At 34.9% G+C, this 15,833-nt stretch overlaps 2 protein-coding genes across 3 annotated transcripts in view; both read right to left on the reverse strand.

Moving 5' to 3' along the window:
• Positions 1-15,833, reverse strand: part of LOC129320587 (cysteine-rich receptor-like protein kinase 10) — a 37,680-nt gene that overhangs the window by 14,713 nt on the left and 7,134 nt on the right. The window lies entirely within an intron of this gene.
• Positions 13,118-15,123, reverse strand: LOC129320588 (putative transcriptional regulator tpeD). The gene is made up of 2 exons (XM_054966113.1): positions 13,890-15,123; positions 13,118-13,802 (listed from the first exon to the last, which is right to left on the reverse strand). The coding sequence occupies exons 1-2, from the start codon at positions 14,984-14,986 to the stop codon at positions 13,544-13,546; spliced, it is 1,356 nt and encodes a 451-aa protein (XP_054822088.1). The 5' UTR covers positions 14,987-15,123; the 3' UTR covers positions 13,118-13,543.

The raw sequence follows: 15,833 nt of genomic DNA on the forward strand, positions 1-15,833 counted from the left end.
GCTAAAAGGATAAGCAAATATAAAAACGATGAAGATGAGGTAAGTGAGATGCCTAAAATTAATGTTACAACTCAAAGTGACCCTTCTTCTTCTAAAAAAACCTTATATACCCCCCATTCCATACCCCGAGCGCCTTAAAAAAAAGATCCAGCTTTAAGCTTCTAGAGATTCGCTTCGTTTAATGTTGGAATTAGAGATGGCTCTTAGTTGATATCAATCACTAACTGCTAAACTAGATGCAGCTTTGGCTACGTGTGATGTCCTCTGGGCTTATTGTACACAATAAATTTTTATTGCCCCTTGTACCATAATTTTTTACGAATAAAAGGACAAATTTTCCTTAAGATTACTGTTTGTTTTAACTCATACTGAGGCTATTCTAGGCATCAGGTCTTTGCATCTATTTACTTTTTACGTTCCTAACCCTTTGTAATTTGCTATTGCGATGGCCAATATTTCTTTAAGTATTTTTCGTTTATAGCCCATTTGTGTGAAATCCTATTGAGACTAGATAACTAATACACGTTCCCTTTAAGTACTTCACTAGCTTTGAATGGTCCTTCCTAATTAAGTGAAAATTTATAAAGCGTCAGGTCCTTAGAACTAAGTGGTAAAACAAGTTTCCATACAAGCTCGCCCATTCGAAACTACTACTTTTTTATTCTTTTATTATATATTCTCAAGAACTCCTTCTTCTGAGTGATCATATGATCCAACACTTGTAAATATATCTTATCTAACTAAATTAACTCATTTATTATGGCTTCATTATATTCCTCAAAGGATCTTCCTAAGCTATTCGCAACATATAATGAAGGGGCTATTATTTCTATGGGTAACATACAACACATACAGGCTCATGCCTATGGTTTCTCTTTTTGATGTTTTGTAAGCCCATAATACTTCATGGAGTCACACATGTCATTCTATAGGGTTTTCCTCAATTATCTTTTTTAAAATTCCAAAGATTACTTTATTAGAAGCTTCAGCTTGCCCATTTGCCTGAGGATAATATAGTGAGGATGTTAATAGTTTGATCCCACTTTCCTTGGCAAAGGTTTTGAAGTTGCTTCCAATAAACATGGTCCCTTGATCTGTTGTAATCGTTTAAGGAATTCTAAAACAAAACACAATTTGTTCTCATATGAAATTAATAACGTCATCTTGCTCAACTTTCTTCATGGGGACAGCCTCTACCCATTTTGTGAAATAATCTGTGGCCACTAATATAAACGAGTAGCCGTTGGATGAGATTAGATAAATTTTCCCTATTAGATCTATAGCCCACCCTCAAAAGGACTATGGCTTAATGATATGATGCATGTTTGACACTGGTATCTGTTATGCTGGCCTACGAGTCTAGCATTTCTTGCATCTTTTAACATATTTGATGCAATCTTTTGTCATTGATAGCTAATAATATTCGTGCCTGTGCACCATCCATTGCATTTTTGGCCCTGACTATGGGCCCCACATACTCCTTTATGCACCTGTCTTAAAACCTCCATGTACTTAGTGAAGGCAAACATTTAAGTAATAACCCGTCAGGGCCCTTCTTGTACAACTCATCTCTAATTAGAATGAAGTATTGGGGGTGTATCCTTGTTTTGTAGGGATATCATTAGCTGGGATTTTGTAAATAATTTTTGAAATCATCTCGCCAATCCTGAGCTAATTCTTGTGAGATCGCACCATACTGTACCATCAAACCATGCTGAGAGATCGAAGGATGTTCTTTTTATTCCATCACAATTATTTTTTTAGTGAGTTCGGGTAAAAGCCTTAGCCCTGATACTGTTTGGGCTAGTTCATTGGCTTCCCAATTTTGAGCTCAAAGAATATGTGTCAAGGTTATTGTTTCAAAATCTTCAAAGATTTGAGAAGCTCCTGCATAATACATCACTAGAGCCGGGCTCGTACACTTATATTCACCAGTTAATTATTTGATGACTAATTAAGAGTCCCCTTCTATGACTATCTCGTGGGCCTTCACTTCCTAAAGGATCTCAAGCCTTATGAGTAGTGCTTTGTATTTAGCCTGATTGTTAGTACATTTGAAATTTAATTGAAGAGATAATATAGTTTTTACACCCGTAGAAGAAGTTATTACTATTTCAGCCCCATATGCTTATTCTGTGCTAGACCCATAGAACTTAAGCACCCAGGGCCTCGGATCTACTGAGAACATAAGTAATTCTTTTTCAACTTCAGGAAGCTCGGCTAAGGGGTGATTAGCCAGGAAATCTACTAATTCTTGGCCTTTTACTGACTTTTGTGGCGAGAATATTAATGAAAATTTTGCCAGGGCCAAGCTCCACTTCCCATTATAGCCTGTCATGATTGGATGATCAACCATATACTTAATTAAATCAGAATGTGAAACCACATACACAACTGCGTTTATTATATAATACCTTAATTTGGTACAAGCATAGTATAATGCTAAACACACTATTTCCACAGTTGAGTATCTAGTCTTTGTGGGAGTCAAACACCTACTTAAATAATAAATCGCCTACTCACATCCCCTATCAATAGTTTAGGCTAACATACATCCTATGAACGTGGCAGTAGAAGCTAAATACAATAAGAATGGGATATTTTCCCTCAGTGCTATTAAGACTGGGGGCCTTGTCAAGTGTCCTTTGATTCTGTCAAAGGCTGCTTAATAGCGTTCGAGCCAGGTGAATTCCTTAGCATCTTTAAGTTTTAGAACCTCGAAGAACTCCTTCATCTTCCCTGCCAGATTCAGAATGAAATGCCTAAGATAATTAACTTGGCTTAGAAACCTTTGGAGCTCTTTCTTATTGCTTGGCACCTTCGCTTCTAAAATAGCCCGTGCTTTGTTTCGATTTACTTTAATCCCCCTTCTATGGACTAGGAATATAAGGAAGTTACCTGTAGTTACACCAAAGGCACATTTAAGTGGATTTAATTTAAGGCCTACTTCCCTCATTTGAAAGAAGCTCGTCGTCAAATGCTAGATATGATTGTGTGCTTTTTTCGATTTGATCATTATATCATCTATGTACACTTCTAGATGTTTTCCTATCATATTGTAAAAGATGGCATTCATAGCCTATTGATAAGTGGCCTTGGCATTTTTTAGATCGAATGGCATAACCACTCATTCAAATGTTCCAATAGAACCCAAGTACCTAAAAATGGTTTTGTGAATGTCTCCTTTTGTGATAAATATTTGATTATACCTAAAAGTATTCCGTAAATGATAATAATGTATTCTTGGCCCTAACATCTATTAATTTGTCTGCAATGGGCATCGCATACACATCTTTAGGTATGGTTATCTTTATGTTTCGAAAATCTACACAAACCTATAGTTTTCCATTTTTCTTGATCACTGGGACTATGTCTGAGAGCCATTGAGCATACCTATAAGGCCATATAAAGCCAACCTATAGGAGGCATTTGATCTCCTCCTTTACTCATAGCTTTACTTCAACTGACATTCTCTTGGCGGGTTATTGATGTGGTTTGTAGTTCAACTTTATAGGAAGCCTATGTTCAACCAACTATCTCGCTAGTCCTGGTATTTCATCATAGTCCCATGAGAAGAAATCCTTGAATTCCTATAGTACCCTTTTAAAGGAATTCTTTTATTCCTCATCTAATAATGAGCTAATGAAAGTGATCTTTGGCTCCTATGAGGACCTGAGGTTTACTTCTTCCAATAAATCCTGTACCTCTATGGCTATCTTTAAATTATAGAAGTATAGGGTCTAGCTCATGCAGTTGTGTTATTCTCTAGATTTCGTCTTCGTAAATGACCTCGGTCCCTAGAGTTTCAAGCCCGTAGCCTTCTGTGGACTAGGACTCTAAGGAAGTTACGTGCAATTACACCAAACGCACATTTAAGTAGATTTAATTTAAGGCCTACTTTCCTCATTCAAAGGAAGCTTGTCCTCAAATGCTCGATATGATCGTGTGCATTTTCAATTTGATCATTATATCATCTATGTACACTTCTAAATGTTTTCCTATCATATCGTGAAAGATGGCATTCATAACCCGCTGATAAGTGGCCCTGGCATTTTTTAAACTGAATGGCATGACCACTCATTCGAATGTTCCAATAGAACCCGAGCACCTAAAAGCAGTTTTGTGAATGTCTTCTTTTGTGATAAATATTTAATTATACCCTAAAAAATATTCCATAAATGATAATAATGCATTCTTGGCCTAACATCTATTAACGTGTCTACAATGGGCATCGCATACACATCTTTAGGTGTGGCTGTGTTTATGTTTCAAAAATCTACACAAACCTGTAGTTTTCCATTTTTCTTGATCACTAGGACTATGTTTGAGAGCCACTAAGCATACCTACAAGGCCGTATAAAGCCAACTCGTAGGAGGCATTTAATCTTCTCCTTTACTCATAGCTCCACTTCAACTGACATTCTCTTAGCGAGCTGTTGATGTGGTTTGTAGTTCAACTTTATAGGAAGCCTATGTTTAACCAACTATCTCGCTAGTCCTGGTATTTTATCACAGTCCCATACGAAGCAATCCTTGAATTCCTGTAGTACCCTTTTAAAGGAATTCTTTTATTCCTTATCTAATAACGAGCTAATGAAAGTGATCTTCAGCTCCTATGGGGACCTGAGGTTTACTTCTTCTAATAAATCTTGTACCTTCAGGGCTATGTCTTTGACTTTTAGAGGTATAGGGTCTAGCTCGTGCAGTTGTGTTATTCTCTAGATTTCATCTTTGTAAATGACCTTGGTCCCTAGAGTTTCAAGCTCGTAGCCTTCCAATCGCTCTTGCATGTTGTGAAACCAAAATTTTTAGATGGTCATGGCTGTTGTGACCTTTTTGTGATTTGACTCAATCATCCATCAACTCTACAATAGGTTCACTCTTTTATGATGTTAGAGGTATGATAGCATATGTTGTTGATTTGTGTAGAGGAGCTTTGTTTGGATTCTCTTATATCCTTCGAAACATAAACAGGCTAGCTTCATCCATTGGCCCAAAAAAAAATATCTAGCTTCATCCGTGGATATCAATCCTATAACATCCTAAAAATTTTCAATAAGGATAATTAAATTAATTAGGAGTAAAATGATAAACTAAGGTCTATTTTAGGGTTAATATAGTGGATGGATGACCACTATATGAGGTTTAGAATTGGACTTCAGGCACTATTGGGCCACTTGGGTCCAAATTAATGGGGCAGAGTTAAGTTTTTCATGTCTATGTCATCCACTGTGGCAGAATGGTGAAATTTAAATTCTAGAAGAGTCACATTTTAGATAGAAACAGAGGGTTTGAAAGGGGGAATGAGAGGAATCAAGGAGAGCTCTACTACGGGTTATCTTTAGCAACATTTAAAGGCTATTTTGGGCTTCTCAATCATTGGGTAAGCTTCTATTTCTCATTTCCTCCCTTTTCTATGCGTTTTCTGTGAGATTTTGGGTGTTGGGTATTTAAGTTTGAAGCTAGAACTAAGTCCCACCCTTTCATCTGACTTCAATGGAGTTATGGGATGCTCGATCATGTTTCTAACTATTGGGTTAGGCTAATAAGGGTGTTTAGTAAAGTTAACAATGGGTTTGATGTTAACCCTAGAGCTTAGTGGCCAAGCTAGCGATAATGGGGGTAATGTAACAATGTTATTTAGTCTAAAGAGAGGTTAACCGAGCTAATAAAACCTAGAAATGGTTATGGTTATACCATAACTGGAGTCTTGGGTTTAAACTTTGATTTGAGCTAATTAATGATTATTAACTATTAATGGTATTTGATGGTACTAATTGTAAATTAATTACTCTTGGAGCTTGCTTGTTTGTTTGGAGGCTCCATTGGCTTTTCTTTTCAAGTGTACTTTTGGTTTGGTAAACTAAGGGTTGAGGTAATCAAAAGTTGAATTATTGTGTATGTTTGTTATTTGTGATTATGATTTATGTATGATTATTATATGACAATGTGTGAAGTTATTCTAGAAATTTGATGAAGTGGGTTTTTGAACTATACCTTAATTTGCAAATGATTAAATGGATTTGCAATGTCTCAAGCATGTTGATATGTTATAGTTTGTTGAACATGAGCTTTGCATTAGAATATGTCATATGAACACGAATTATCTATTACATGTTCATGGATGAATGGGAGATTGTGAAGTATGTAACATCTTGAATTTTTAAATTCAGGATCAAATGAGTTAATTAAGGGTAAATAAATAATTTTTAACATAAATTGATTTGAGGATAGTTAGAAATGGCTAATGGACTTACTAGATTTGGTTTACAGCCTTCAGATTAAGCCCAGAGTTATAGTAGGCTGTTTGGGTCCAATTAGAGGACTCAATTTGGACTAGCCTTCTTTGTACTATGCACCATGATGAATGGCTCAAATCAAAAATAAATGAGACTAATCGGGTGTTTAAAAAATAGAAGAAAAGGAAGAAGAACGAGGGAGCTTCATTTTGGCTTTGCTAGGGCTTTGTCTAGGTGGGACTTGTGAGGATTTGGAGCTCCAAATCACTTAGGTTAGCTTTCCTATCATTCCTCTCCTCTTTACTTCATTTTTTAGCTGGGGTTTGTAGAGGAGATGATGATTTTTAGACCTTAGGGCTTCGAGTCCAAACCCATTTGCCTTAATGGGACTGATGGGAGTTGTATAAGCTTCCTACTCCTAGTTTTGAAGTTTCTATAAAATTATGACTTTGGGTTTTGGACAAACCATAAGCACTTAAATGATGAATTTGGTAAGTTGGGAGTCATAAATAGTGATATTAAAGTTAATAGGAGTTAATACACATATTGGTTGTAAGAAATTAAAAGAGATTGTCTATTTGGGTTGATTTATTATGAAATTAGAGAGTTGAAAATGTGTTAATGGAGGTAATATTGATGGTTATTGTTGTAAATTGTAGATTAATTACATTACACACCATTTGATAACCTTTGTGATCCCAAATGTTTGAGGTAGCTAGGGGAATTTAATTCTTGTATTATTGCTTGTTTGATCATGGGATATTGTAAACATTTTTTTCATAATTAAATCAATATGTTTTATGTGTTAGAGATTTAAAAATGCAAGTGTGGCCATTTGAAATAATGGAAAAAATGATTGAAGGTGCTAATAATTATTGAAAAGAGTTGTATGAGAATGAGAAAATTTTATGTAATGTTGAATACGATTTGTATTTTGGAAAACACAAAATGAGTAAGAAGGGATGATGGAAGTGATCATTAGTTATTGAAAATAATGATTTTGAATATGATGAGATTGAAGGTGATTTTTTTGATAATGATCATACATTTGGTTGAAAAATGAGATATGCTGTGTGTTAAAAATGATCAATTGAGAAATGGTATATGCTATGTATTGAGCATTACTACTAAAAAAAGTAATAATATAGGAATCCTCATATGGGATAATTATATGCACAACCATCCTATATGAGGAGATGAAGGTAAAGGTACGATAATTTGAGAAGAGAAATGGGATGGTTACACAAGGAACTGGCCTATATTCAACATATATGATGTTTCCTCATGCAACTGTTTTGTATGTGTTTTAGGAATTTGAAAATCTAATAATTTTTTAAAAAAATATAAACATATACCAGACAGTTCCATGAAAGAACCATCCTGTATGTGTTGTTATATAGGATGGTTAAAACAAAGCATTGTCCTATATATGCTTTAAAATTAAATCCCAAAACCCTCCTTTCATTCATTTTGTGTTTGTCTTCTTCAAGCTTATACTTAGAGTTCTCTCAACCTTACCATCGATTTCTTGCCCAGAACATGTTTACGTCGTCTAAACCACCTTTCTCAAGCCCCATCATTGTGATGCTGTTGACAGAGAAGATGTCGTTGCCATCTATGAGTCTTTGTTTCATCATTCACTTCATCCCAACTTTCTGTTTGCCCTTTTTTTCTAATTTCTTTGTGAATGCTTGAAATTTGAAACCCTAGCTTCTGAAAATCAAGCCCCAAGCTCGTGGTGTGACCGAAATGCCCCTTCTTTTCTAGGTTCAATGTTGCTGAAGGTATTTGACCAAAACCCTTATTCTCTTCAGTTTTTTAACAATATAGCTAATTTTTTGGCTGGGAATCTTTAATGGACATTATGGGTAACTTAAAAAATTATGATTTGGACAAGAATTTAGGATTGAAATTGTATGTTAGGGTTAGTTTATTTTTTTTAATGAATTTTATGTGAATTTCATGGATATTTTTATAATTCAAATTCTAGAGCTTATTTTATTCGGGGTTTTTGTTGGTTAGAATTTACATATTGAAATGTACAAGTTTGCCAAATTTCATGACCATTAGATTTGATTTAAGTTACTATTAGCTAATTAAAAATCTTACTTTTTGAGACTTTTGGCTATATATAGTTTTGAAATAATTGTTATGGGTTATTACTGTGAATCTTTTTGTTGTTGATGATGTTATTGTTCTTGCTGCTATTGAGATGAGGGCAAAATGCCCAGGAAAGTGCCATTTTTAAGCTGTTCTGTTGTTGGATTTTAGCTTGAAAAATTCTTCCCGCTTATTTAAAGAAAGAAAGAAGGTTAAAGTGCGCCTCCAATTGATTCCATTACTACCTAGGTATTTTTTTTTTCTTTTTAAACTTGCCTAGATTATTCGTTTGCCCTTAATTTTTTTTTAATTTTCCAGTTTCAATTAGCTTCAATCAAATGTTTTAAAAAATTTTCCTTGAGCTGTGATGCTATCCATATTATATATGATTATTGTTGTTGTTGGAAGTTAATTAGATTCTTCAATTCGATCTTATGTTAGACTGTTGTTAGTTAATTAGATTGTTCAATCTAATCTATTGCTAGACTATTGTTGTTGTAGTTTGAGAGTGATATTTTTAACTTTTTGTTTGAGAGTTTGTTATTGTTAGAGAGTGCTAAGTGGCCAGGAAAGTCTCAATTTCAAATCATTATGCTGCCAAATTTTCATTTAAGAGTACTAAAAACTGGTTAGTACTTCTAAAAGAAAATTCTTAATAGATATTTTTACAATTAGCTCATGAGTAATGCATTGAGTTAGCAGTTAATTCATTTTTTTTTATCTTGCACTTGCAATGATTGAGCCACTTATCACATTTCCCTCAATAATTTGTGGTAGATTGGGATTATGGATAAGGAATGACTGTTTGCATATCGATGATTGAATGAATATTTGGAGGTAGGTGAGCCACTAAAGGTTGTGTTGAATATGAGGAAGGCACTGAGAGTATTGTGTGCCCTTATCAAAGATGTGAACTTGTGAGGCGAGTTTGGAAGATCATTTAGTGGTTAATGGAATTGATCAAAATTATAAGTATTGATATAAGCATGGAGTGGCAAGGAATATGACCAAAAATAGTCATAGCTATATGTTTAGATGACTTTAATACAAGTATAGATGAGGGAGATCATCTTGAACAAATGGCCAATATAGTTGAAGCAAAACTCAATACAACAACAACAACAACAACAAGCCTTTATCCCACTAGGTGGGGTTGGCTACATGGATTGCAAGAAGCCATTGTGCTCTATCATTTATTAAGCTTTTAGAAATATTATTAATTAAGAGATCACGTTCAACAACTTCCAAGAGTGTTCTCTTAGGCCTTCCTCTACCTCTCTTAATCGGACTCAAAGTTATATGTTCCACTCTTCTCACTGGTGCCTCCCTTGGTCTTCTTTGTACATGCCCAAACCATCTCAACCGATTTTCTACCATTTTTTCCTCAATAGGTGCCACCCTCACTTTTTCGCGTATGTGCTCATTTCGAATTTTATCTTTACGTGTATATCCGCACATCCATCGTAACATTCTCATCTCTGCTACTCTAACTTTATGTTCTTGCTGTCCCGTTAGAGCCCAGCATTCACTACTATATAACATTGCCGGTCTGATAGCAGTACGATAAAACTTTCCTTTGAGTTTATTAGGCACCTTACGGTCACAAATAACTCCTTTAGCTTTTCTCCAATTAAACCACCCAGCTTGAATTCTATGTGAAATATCTCCACTGATTTCGCCATCATTTTGAATAATGGCTCCCAAATATCTAAACTTTTCCACTTGAGGTATAATTTGATCTCCCAATTTCACTTTCAAATTATTTTCGAATAGTTCTTTACCAAATTTACAATATAAATATTCCGTCTTACTTCTACTCAGACGAAAACCTTTTAACTCCAATGTCCTCCTCCATAACTCAAGTTTGCAATTAACCTCTTCTCTTGTCTCTGCTATAAGAACTATATCATCCGCGAAGAGCATACATTTCGGGATTTCCTCTTGAATATGTTCCGTCAAAACATTTAAAATCAAGTTAAACAAATAAGGACTCAGAGATGATCCCTGATGTAGTCCAATCTTTATAGGAAAATCCTTTGTTTGACCACTAGGCATTCTTATACTAGTTTTTACCCCCTCATACATATCTTGTATGGTTTTAATATAAGCAATCCGTACTCCCTTTTTTCCAACGCTTTCCAAAGCACTTCTCTTGGTATACGGTCATAAGCTTTTTCCAAATCAATAAAAACCATGTGTAGATCTTTATCTTTACAACGATACTTTTCCATTAATCCCCTTAGTAGATAAATCGCCTCTGTAGTTGATCTACCTGGCATAAAACCAAATTGATTCTCAGAAATACTTGTCTCCAATCTCAACCTGTGCTCAATTACTTTCTCCCACAATTTCATTGTGTGGCTCATGAGTTTAATCCCTCTATAGTTAGTACAATTCTGAATATCTCCTTTATTTTTATAAATAGGAATTAATGTACTTCTCCTCCACTCATCAGGCATTTTCTTGGACCGTAAAATCACATTAAATAACTTAGTTAACCATCTCACCCCTTCTTCACCTAAACATTTCCATGCTTCGATAGATATACAATCAGGTCCGTTGGCTCTACCATTTGCCATTTTCTTAAGAGCTTCCTTTACCTCCTTATCATGTATTTTTCGATAGAATGACAAATTTTGTTCTCCTTCACCAGTTACTAAATCCTCCAAGTTACTAGATGAATCCTCTCCATCATTGAAAAGTTTAGAAAAATAAGTCTCCCATCTATTTTTAATTTCATCATCTGTAACTAAAATTCTTCCCTCTTCATCCTTAATACACCTTACCTGTTCTAGATCTCTTGATTTTCTTTCCTTACTCTTGGCAATCTTATAAATATTTTGCTCTCCTTCCTTCGTCTCAAGGTTCTTATAAAATTCTTCAAAAGCTTTAGAACGAGCTTCACCCACAGCTCTCTTAGTTTCCTTCTTAGCCATACGGTACCTCTCCCAATTTTCCTCATTGTTACACAAATGTATGGCTTTAAAACAGTTCTTCTTATACTTGATTTTGTCCTGTACACTATTATTCCACCACCAAGACTCCTTATCTCTCGGACCAGAACCTTTCGATTCTCCCAAAACTACTTTTGCAACCTCCCGTATCTTTTTAGCCATATCCTCCCATATAATGTTAGCACTTTTGGGACTCCGTTGTACACTGGTGTTGGGGAACATGTGTCAAAATTGACCACGGTGTTTAAATTGTATAGGTTGAAAGAGGAAAGTGAGTGGACTGATATGAGCTTTACAAACTTGCTTTCACTTCACAAATTACCATGGTAGTTTGTTATTATTATGGTTAAGTATATGTGGTAGTTAGAAGACATTACAAAATCCATGTGTTGAGGCCTCCACCAAGATTTGCGCATGGTGGTCGACGAATTTAATTAAAAATGCTTACCATTGGTTTCCTACAAGGGGAAGGTGTGGGTCAAGCAACTATGGTACCCCTGAGTTTGCTAGAAAAGAGGGAATCCATGATTTGAGAGTGAGTGTGGGAGATGCCAAGTAACCCCTTACAATTGGAGAGTTGGGATAATTCAATCTTACAGGTTAGTCCTATATGTTTAGTAGCCTATTAATTTAATTAGAGAATATAAGGAGAGTAATAAGATTGGACCATGATCATGCATGCCACATACCATTTACATGCATGCTTGAGTTCATGAATGTCATTGGTTATGAAAATTCCCACTTTACTTGCTCATATTTTCTTCTCTTACATGTGCTTAAATTTATGTTTATTGGTTACTGAGATTTTATATCTCACTCTTCATTGTTTAATATTTTTAGGAGAGACACTGAGTAAGGGCAAAGGGGAAGCACCGAAAGCTAGAGACCCTTAGCTCTTATTGTAATGTCTCTACTATTTACGTGTGTAATTTGAATACTTTATTGCCAACTTAGGGGTATTATGTTAGTTGAACTATTCAATCATTTGTTATAGCCTAATCACTAATTTAGGTGGTTTTGGGGCATTTTCAAGCTTGTAATTAGAGAGATTGAGAGAGAGAGAGGATCAAAGAAGCAGTGTGGAGCTCTGCTAAGGCATGAGATTTTTGGCAATTTTGGGGATTTTTGAGCTTGTAATCATTAGAGGTAAGTTTCCTAGCCTTCATTTTTCCTTCTAACTCCATTTTGATATTAGGGTTTCTAAGTTCCTCTTCAATTTGGTCTTTTGGTTGATTTTTGAGTTATGGGATGTTTATGGCTGAATTAATGGGGCTAAATTAAGTTGTTGGAAGTTAGTTTTTGCTTTTTGAACAATAGCTATTGGTGGTTTGGCCATTAAATTTGAATTTATGTGATTTAGACAAAACCTAGGTCTCTAAAAGATGATTTTGGAATTTTAGGTGTTATATTAGCTATTCATTAAGCTATTGGGAGTTAAATGAAATTAATAAATAAAAGTCAATGAACTCATTAAGTGTGAGATTATACTCGTAATTAAGAAAATTGGCTATTAAGGTGTGATAGTCAAAGTTGGAAGTGCTAATTTTAATGATTATTAGTGATGCTAGTTAATGTTATGTGTAGATTAATTTTGTGAAGCACTAGAGAGCTTGAGTTTAGCTTGGAAGCATGTGAGTTATTGGGGGTAACCTTTGAGTCCTCAAAGGTTTGAGGCTAAGAAGCACCGATACGGGTACGAGTGTCAGGTACGATACGATACGATACGCGGACACGGCTATTTTTCAAAATTTTAGGATACGGGTACGGCTATATAAATAATTAAATATTAAATATTTGGATGTCTAAAAATACAATTTCAAGATGTCTAATGTCATCACAAAATATAATATAATAAATAGTCAAGTACTTAAACACTATCAAGTGGCAAAAGATAATTATCAACTTAAAGTAATTCTAAACTTCTTCATCTTCATTGACATCACCACTTTCTTCTATAAGTTCTCTCTCCAAAATTGGCTCATCTAGAGATAAACTTGCAACTTCAAGATTTTCAACATCATCTATTTCCCAACAGTCTCCACTAATATCCTACAATCTACTTTCTCCAGTGGAATACTTCTCACTCTTTCTTGAAAGAAGACGAAGATTTGAATGAACAAAAACTAAGTTCTTTGCTCTTTTTGGAAGCATCCTGTTTCTCTTTAGTGAATGAACAAAAGAGTAAGTGCTCCAATTTCTTTCACAATAAGATGATGAGCATGGTTGATTGAGAAGTTTCAATGCAATCCTTTAAAGTTTAGGAGCATCAGCACCATGATTGCTCCACCAAACCTTAGGCTCTAATATATATCTATCTTGTATGGATTCAACAAAAGAGAACTCATCTGAACATCCAGAAAATTTTGAAAATTCATTCATAACCAATTTCCTCTCTTCTTCATCTGGAAACATCCTTCTAATGCACTTTTTCCTCTCAGTTGATATTTCAGCATCTCTATGTGGAGAGACTCTATTTAGTCCACCTTCAAGCCATTGTGTTGTATAATACCTACAATAATATAATAACATTAATTGGAGTTGTGATGCAAAAATGATAAAGAAAAGAATTTCATGATAAAAAATAAAAATAACACACCTAGGATTCAGTGAGTGGGCAAGACAATGTAGTGGAGTGACACTCTTTGTCCATCGATCAATGATGATGTTATAAACAACTTCATAAAATGAAGAGCTCAGAAAGTGATTTTCTTTCATGCTTATAAATTGATTCTTGATTTGCTCTATCATTGAATCCCACATCTCATAAATCAAATGAATTGTGGGTCTATCTGTGTCAGCAAATCTCAACATATCATAAATTGGCTTAGTGAAAGAGAGAATATAATCAACCTTCTCCCACCAAAGATCATTAAGAATTATGTGCTTCACAGTAGCAGCCTTTCCAACATCATCATCTCTATAAGCATTCCATTCTTCACTAATAACCAGTATACGAAGAGAAGTTTTGATAAGTCTGAATCTCTTCAACATCACAATTATTGATGCAAATCTTGTTTCGGCTATTGCAAGCAATTTTAATGGCACGAATTCATTAAACATGGCCAATCTCATAGAATGATTCATGATAAATGTTCGGATAAAGACTGCATCATCCCTCACCTTAGTGATCCAACGACATTCTCCATAAACAATTTCATTTGCCTCTGTATTTTTTATTGCACATATATTCTTCAAGGCAAGATTAAGTGTATGCACCACACATGGTGTCCAAAAGATGTGAGGATATTCATCTTCCACCATCTTACCAGCAGATTTACAAACAGGTGCATTATCAGTAATTACTTGAATAACTTTATGAGGCCCTACTTTTTCAACCACTTTCTTTATCAAGTCAGCCATGTAAAATCTATCTTTATACTCACTAGTTACATCAATTGCCTTCAAAAACATGGGGCTTCCATCACTGACAGCCATAAAATTAATTAATGGCCTTCTTTGTACATCTGTCCAACCATCCGTAACTATACTTACTCCCTTATGATTCCAAGTCCCTTTGATTGATTCAAGTTGCTTTTCAACATTGGCCCTTTCTTTTTGCAACAAAGTAGACCTTAGTGCATTATAACCAGGAAGTTTAAAACCAGGAATTATGTTGTTGGCAGCATATTGAAATGCACTAATAAAATATGGGTTACGTGCCAAATTAAAAGACAAGCCAGCCGAATAGAACATTCTAGCAATTTCAGCAGTTAAATTATTTCTAGCTCCTTGTTGGAAAGCTCTTTCTATTGTATTTATTGCCCTCCTTTTTCCCTGATTGTGTTCACTTTGAATAGGGGTAGAACCCCTTTGACATAAAGGAGACAAGCTCTCAGTTGGAGTTGGCAATGGCACATGTCTTGTTTTGTTCTATTCTCAGCCTCCTCTTGAGCTTTTCGCATTTCACCTAAACAACTATCATCAACTTTCGGGCATATAGCAATACCCTTTCCAGAGATCCTCAACAAATGAAATTTAACTCTAGAATAAGAGCCATTATATTGGTTATTACAATAGTTACACTTCCAACTTCTATTTCCGCCATCCCCTTCATTTTCTTGAGGAACCAAAGTTACATAAGCCCATAAAGGAGTACTCTCTTTCTGTCTTTCATTACTAGATTGAAATTGAGAATTCACACTTCCTGAACTACTACCGAGTCTAGAATTAGAAGCCATTACAGGTTTAATTTTAAATAATATCCTGCAATTTTAACAAGAAGAGAGCTAATAAAAATTTAAAATAAATCAATGTTTAACTCAACAAAATAATCCATCTAAATAAAAAAAAATTAAATCAGTAATTCAAGGTTTTGGACAGCTCTCTCGGTTCAGCAGTAATTCAATCAGGCGATCAGTTCTCTCGTTCAAATCAGTAATTCAATCAATAATGCAATGCAATAATAATAATAATAATAAAATATCCATCAGCACTTAGCAGCACAAGAGGAACTGAAAATGAAGCTGAAAAATGACCATCGACCGACCACATGAACTGAATAAATTACCAATGAAGCTGAAGAACGATGGTGAGGCAGAGC

Source organism: Prosopis cineraria, unplaced genomic scaffold, assembly GCF_029017545.1.
Source record: "Prosopis cineraria cultivar Desert tree isolate PC_DT_omini unplaced genomic scaffold, ASM2901754v1 PC9, whole genome shotgun sequence".
NCBI lineage: Eukaryota > Viridiplantae > Streptophyta > Magnoliopsida > Fabales > Fabaceae > Prosopis > Prosopis cineraria.